Raw genomic sequence first — 6398 nt, 5'->3', positions numbered from 1 at the left:
GTACAAATGCGCTTTACACAATTGATGTGTGTATGGATTGGGATAACAGTTGTATGAGCCCCTAATAAAATGTTAAAAAAAATAAAAATAAAAAACAAAACAAAACAAAAAAAAAAGAAATTGGTTGGGAAAGGAGAAGAAAGGTACAGATGCTGTTGTTTTATAGATTTGGCAGTTGGAAGTTAACCAACTTTGCTGTTAGCATTCCAATGCCCCAAACCTCTATTTACTCAGTGAAATATGAGGCAGAGTTTTATTGAGGGAAATGAAAGGGGCAAATAAAAGATAATGGGAATTATTTGGGAGAGTAAGAAAATGTAATTATGGAAGGTTAACAAGTGATTCATAGACATTTGAAGTACAAAGTAGATAGTATGTTAAGCCTTCTTTCCTTCATGTTGCTGTACTATTCCTCTTTCAAGTTTTGTCACTCTAATCCTTTGTAAGCAATTGCCTACCTTACTAATTGGAAAAAAAATTTGCATTAACTTTTTTAGTCCTATTATGATTTTGATAGGATTCTTCTCTGATGGTAGCTATCAGATTTCTTTTGGGTGTCACTAAAGGTTCAACTTGCTGTAAAGCTACCTTCATTTCATTCTGAGCCCTATGTATGGAGTGATCTTTTTAGTCTGCGAGTAGTATTTTGGAGGCCAGGGTTTCTTTATAATTGTTATGTTGATCATCTTTCAAAAACAGTAAAATCATACACAATCCATTATTAACCTGGAGAAATGTTTTAGTTGTAGTTTTGCAGTTTCCCTAGCTTTCCTTTGTCTTTCTTGTTATTCCACCTTTATTAGTCAACCTTAATTAGTGTCCAGAGGCATCAGGTCTTTCTTTACTTTTCCAGTCATTTATTTTTAGCTTATTACATAATATTGATTTCAAATAGAATTTTCTGGATAACATTTTTTGTATTACTTAGGCTATTTTATTAGTCTGCTTGGATTTGCATTTGCCACTTTCTAACTATGATTCCCTTAGCAAAAGCAACATCTTTATATCTGTTACTAAGCTGTTACATGGTACACAGTAATTATTGAATAAGAAATGCTAGCTTTGCCCTTTCCAGTCCCTCCTATTAGAGCTGCATTTTCTTCCTTCCTATTGTTTGAAATTTGACATTTGTTTTCAGAGATGGTTTAACTTAAAATCATTTTAACAGTAAATTCTGAAAACAAGCTTTCCCAAGTAGTTGCAACCTAAACTAAATAATTGACCTTGTAGGAGTTTGAAAGTCTTCCATCTAATATAATTGTCTGTCTGCTTGTTTTTTCTTTCTTTTTTTCCCCTTTAATCTGTAGGTGGTATTTTTCTGAGTTATATTAAAGATATATTTAAATTAGTTTGAGTTGTATATACTCGATTAAACTTACAGATTGTTTGTGTTTGATGGTTGTTTATGTTACCATTAAGATAAATATATAATACATTTATATAATTACATAAGTAGAGTTTCCTGTGACTGTGTATTTTCCATGGTCTGGTTTCTTTATTGGAGATTAACATAAAATGACTCTATGTTTCAGGGAAGTAAGCAATGGCTTAGAAAAAAAAGGAAAGAAAAAATCTGTAGGTCGTCCACCTGGCCCATATACAAGAAAAATGATTCAAAAAACTCCTGAGCCACCTTTGGTAAGAGATGATTGGTATATTTTCTCAGTGAAGAAAAATACATGAAATTACCAAGAAGCTAATATTTTTCAGCTTACTATAGAATCATCCTTCAAGTATATTTTTTATTTTTCAGGATAAAGAATCAGTTTCAGAGAACCCTACCTTGGATTTACCTTGTCCAATGGGGTAAATAAAGATTATTTTATCTTTGGTAGGAAATTTCTTTTTTGGGGAAGCATTAGTATTACTACTGTTATGTAATATAGTTGTTATATGATTTCAATTCTTTTGTCTCAGGAGAACTGAAGGAATGGCACATTCATCTAATACCTCAGATGTGGATTTCACGGGTGCTTCCAGTACAAGAGAAACTACCTCGTCTAGCATTTCTAGGCATTATGGGTAGATATTTTATGTTTTCATTTTCTCTAGACTCCAAATTTCTTTATAAAATTATAAGTACTAGTTTAGCAATTGAAAGTGTGTTCTGAGAAGCAATGGTATGTTGATCCCTTAGTTGGTAATATTCATTTGGTTATTTTTGTTTCTGTAGAATACAAATATGAACATTTTCACACGTGTTCTGAAATTGGCAATTGTCTTTAGAGAAGGGGTGGGGTGTCCCAGACTTCATAGTCTGTCTTCTGTTAGGCCTTTTTTGCCTCTAATGAGGTAGTGCCTTCCTTTTGGAAGATGCTTCGCACAGGATTTATTCAATAGCCGTTTTCTCTATAATATTTTATTTTAAAAAACTCTTCAGAAGGAAAGGGTTTCTGGTGGTGTATTAGGTTAAGCTTTGAGCTACAAATCTCAAGGTTTGCAGTTTGAAACCACCAGCTGCTCTGCTAGAGAGATACCTGGTTTTCTGCTCCCATGAAGATTTACAGCCTTCGAAACCCAAAGGAGGGTCAGTTCTGCTCACTCCTTTAGAGTCACAATGAGTTAGAATCAACCTAGCAGCTTTGGGTTATACTTTGCTTTGTAATGTATTCTTATTTATAATTCAGAAACTTATAAATCATGTGAGACATCTACATAGAGATTTAAAATGGAACCCATTTGTTAATGAATTTTGAATAACAACTATTTTACTGCTTATCTATTTCATGCACTGCCAAGCGTCTCCCATATATTATTTTATTTTGAAAATGATATTTTGAGTTATTAAAGGCCCTGTTATTTCCATTTTACAAATGAGAAAGTTCAAGATCACTTGCTTAACAAAAAAGATAGCCAAGAACATAACCCAATGTGATTTGAGTTTGGTTATTTTATGAGGGGCGACAAAAAGTTCATGGAAAAAATAGAATTAAAAGATGGAGTTTTTTTCATGAACTTTTTGAAGCTCCCTGTATATTCTGCCTTTGTTATAAGATCTTAAATCATTGAATTTCTGAACTGAAAAGACCATAAAAGATCATCTAGTTCAAACTCTTGAATTTTAGATATGAATTTTGTCAGGTAATGTAGTAGTAGAGTTGGAGTTAGACCCAGAGTATTTTGACTTTGTTTGTTTTTCCATTTATTCACTAGACCTAAAACTAGTAAGGGAACTTTTATTCTATTTCTGCCATCTATTTAACCCTGTGAAACAATGTTTTGTGTGTACTAGATGCTTATTAAATATTTGTTGCATCAAAAGACTAAATGAACTCTTTTTAAGGGTGGAACTGTTGACAAGACCTGATGTTTATGGAGTAGGACCTTTTGATGGGAATTTGTATTCTTTTAATTTTAATTGTTAAACGATAAGAGAAGCTCTTCAAAGGTCAGGTCCAAGAAGAAGGTGATAGAGCCTAAATTAATGAAGATGTGTGATGGTCTATTTATGCAGCATACATATTTTTTGTTTTGTTGATAAGTATATAACCAAGTATCTATACTTAGGGATTCTCCCAAAATCAGAGAACATTGTGTGAGTCAAGGAAGCTTAAAAAGTGAAGGTGGGAAATTTGGACTGTTTTTGTTTTGTAGAGTGTCTGACTCCAGAAAAAGAACACGCACAGGAAGGTCTTGGCCTGCTGCAATACCACATTTGCGAAGGAGGAGAGGTCGTCTTCCAAGAAGAGCACTCCAGACTCAAAATTCAGAAATTGTAAAAGATGATGAAGGCAAAGAAGATTATCAATTTGATGAACTCAACACAGAGATTCTAAATAACTTAGCAGATCAGGAGTTACAACTTAATCATCTAAAAAACTCCATTACCAGTTATTTTGGTGCTGCAGGTAGAATAGCATGTGGCGAAAAATACCGGGTTTTGGCTCGTCGGGTGACACTTGATGGAAAGGTGCAGTATCTTGTGGAATGGGAAGGAGCAACTGCGTCCTGACTGTAGGACTGAACATTATGTTCACTGCACTCTTGTTTCTGTAGGTACAGTTCAAAGCCCTAAAGGAGTCTGGCTTTTAGTATCTTTCTTATAAAAAGAAAAGAAAACAAAAAATAAAATCACAAAAGGAGATGATACGAGCCTTAACATGTACCTGTCAATGTTATGGATTTTGTCATAAAAAAACTATCTTTTAAAAATCAGAACAGAGACTTAATTTTTTAAATATTAAGGTTTGTAGAATGTTTCTAGAATAGGACATTAAAAATGATTCGAACCAATGCATGGTGTTAGATAATTTTTCTAAATATTCCATTGAGTCCGTTTTTGTGATTAGTGGTTATAAGAGCAAACACATCATGTAGATAGCACAGATATTTTCAGAAACATTGTCTGTTTTGTTACCAAATGTTGGAAAAAATTTATTTCAATACCTTTTAGATTTCATAAAGTGCAGTGTATATAATGCCTACTGAAAGATTGTAAAATATTGAAATTTCTTTCAAGCAAAGTGTAAAAAATATATTGAGCCTGTAAATTGCTCTGTGACTAGACTTCATTGTCGTCTTAATATATTCTTTGCATGTGCATATATATACACACAACTGTGTATGTATATGTGTGTGATTATGTGACCTATGCAATACAAATTATGGGAATGGGCAGCTCTGGAGTATATATCCCATAATTCTTTTTTCAGGAATAGTTGCAGTATTTACACAGCAGCATTTCTTCTCAGGCTTATATTGGGTGCTGTTGCTTGCTATGTATGAAGAGAAATGTGTCAAACAAGTTTAGTATGTTCTGATGATGAAGGGTGTGAACAAGTGTTCATGGGCTTTTAGTTTGCTTTTTCACTTTCAGTCCTTGTAACTCAGCTGTTCAAACCCTAAAACAAATTCAAATAATACAAATATTATCTCCTACTCGAAGTACCATTTTCAGATTTTCATGGCACATTATGATTGTAAATGTCTCTCGGTTTTAACAGTTAGTCTGTAGGAGTCCCGTGAAGATTCCTGAAATGTCTGTAGTAATTGTTAGTTATGTTTAAGTGTAGTATGAACAAAGTATTTTATTGCACAGGGTTAAGAAACAGTATGTTGCTAGCTGAGGCGACTGCTGTTTTATTACAACATTACCTCTTGTTTTATAAAATGTACCAAGATTTAAATTGATAATTTTATTTTACATGTAAATTTTTTCTCTTTTATCACCAGTGTTAGAGTTGTCTTCTGTTTCTTTTTTGTTTTGTTTATTTTTTTAGCCAAAGAGTGAACAGAAGAGTATCCTTATTTTGGTGGCTGTTCATTTTACTCTTAAAAGTAATCGATGGATTTTAGCCTAAAAATTGGGGTATTGCCACCAAAATGGAAAAAAAAAAAGTATAATTACAGATTGATAAAACTGTGGGTTAGTACTTATTTATTCCATTAATTGCTTATTTGACTGTTTATAAAGAAAGTTGCTTTATTTCTTTAAACATCTTCAAAAGATGATTGTTTCTTGGCACATTGTAGCCAAAAGAAGCAGAGAACTTCCTCGTCCTGCATTTGGTTCCTGGTTGTCCAGGTATAAATGAGCTTTACAAAAGTGCAAATTAAAAACTGTCATTTCTGTTTACCTCCACCAAAACTTGATTTTTTTCCCCTAGCTATTAATTTAAAGTTGCCTTTCCTGCAGCTGCAATATTTTGAATAACACACAGAGTTTGTGTTGGTTTTTGAATGTTTGTTTATATCTAGGGGTAATGGATAATGTAACTCCGTGTAACCTTATTCACTCCATCTGTATCATATTATTTCATTTTCCTCTAAGTCCCCTTATTCTAACGAAACACCAGCAGTATTTTTAGTAGCTCATTCTTTAATATACGTGGAAGGTGATTTACCAAGCTGAACGGTCTTTAGACGTAATTACTGTGACTGTCTGTCTTATTTTATCACCGTGGTTCTCTTATGTTCAGTTTGTATTTTTGGAATTGCTTTACTTAGAATTACAACAGACCAACATTAAATGTGTGTATTTTTAAAGAGCTAATGAGTTCTGCTTCTGTATTTCCTTGAAAATACACACAGTAGCAGCAGTTCACTGCTTTTAGCCAGTGAGATAAGGATTTTCCAGTTCCTCTGCTATTAGGCTCACTCTATAAAATTGGGATTTCATTTTCGTGTTAACCCCCAAATAATAGCAATGATTATTGCATGCTCATTTTCAACGAACCTTTAAAAAACAAACTGAATTTAACCAGCTTGCACATTTCATATTTGAAGACTAGTTCATGTCCACGTGTCTATTCTGTTCCCAAACTTCAAAGAAAGTCCAGACTTAACTTTCCACCCCCGTTTTTTTCCACTTCCCACCTTACTTTCATAGAAGCATATATGCCAAAAGGTATCAGGGTTCACACAAAAAGATTTCTTATTTTTCCTAAATACCTTTGCCC

At 33.2% G+C, this 6398-nt stretch overlaps 1 protein-coding gene across 1 annotated transcript in view; it reads left to right on the top strand.

Moving 5' to 3' along the window:
* Positions 1 to 5987, top strand: part of MTF2 (metal response element binding transcription factor 2) — a 69312-nt gene extending 63325 nt beyond the window's left edge. The window contains exons 11-14 of the mRNA XM_004699258.2: positions 1533 to 1638; positions 1754 to 1806; positions 1918 to 2022; positions 3595 to 5987. Coding sequence (XP_004699315.1) covers positions 1533 to 1638; positions 1754 to 1806; positions 1918 to 2022; positions 3595 to 3952 — 622 coding nt within the window. The 3' untranslated portion in view covers positions 3953 to 5987. The remainder of the gene's footprint in view (positions 1 to 1532; positions 1639 to 1753; positions 1807 to 1917; positions 2023 to 3594) is intronic.
* Positions 5988 to 6398: the final 411 nt, after the last annotated feature.

Source organism: Echinops telfairi, unplaced genomic scaffold (genome assembly GCF_000313985.2).
Source record: "Echinops telfairi isolate 266 unplaced genomic scaffold, ASM31398v2 ScPeMD7_443;HRSCAF=831, whole genome shotgun sequence".
Classification (NCBI taxonomy): Eukaryota; Metazoa; Chordata; class Mammalia; order Afrosoricida; family Tenrecidae; genus Echinops; species Echinops telfairi.
Note: the sequence above shows the minus strand (reverse complement) of the source record. Positions and strands in the feature narration are given on the sequence as shown.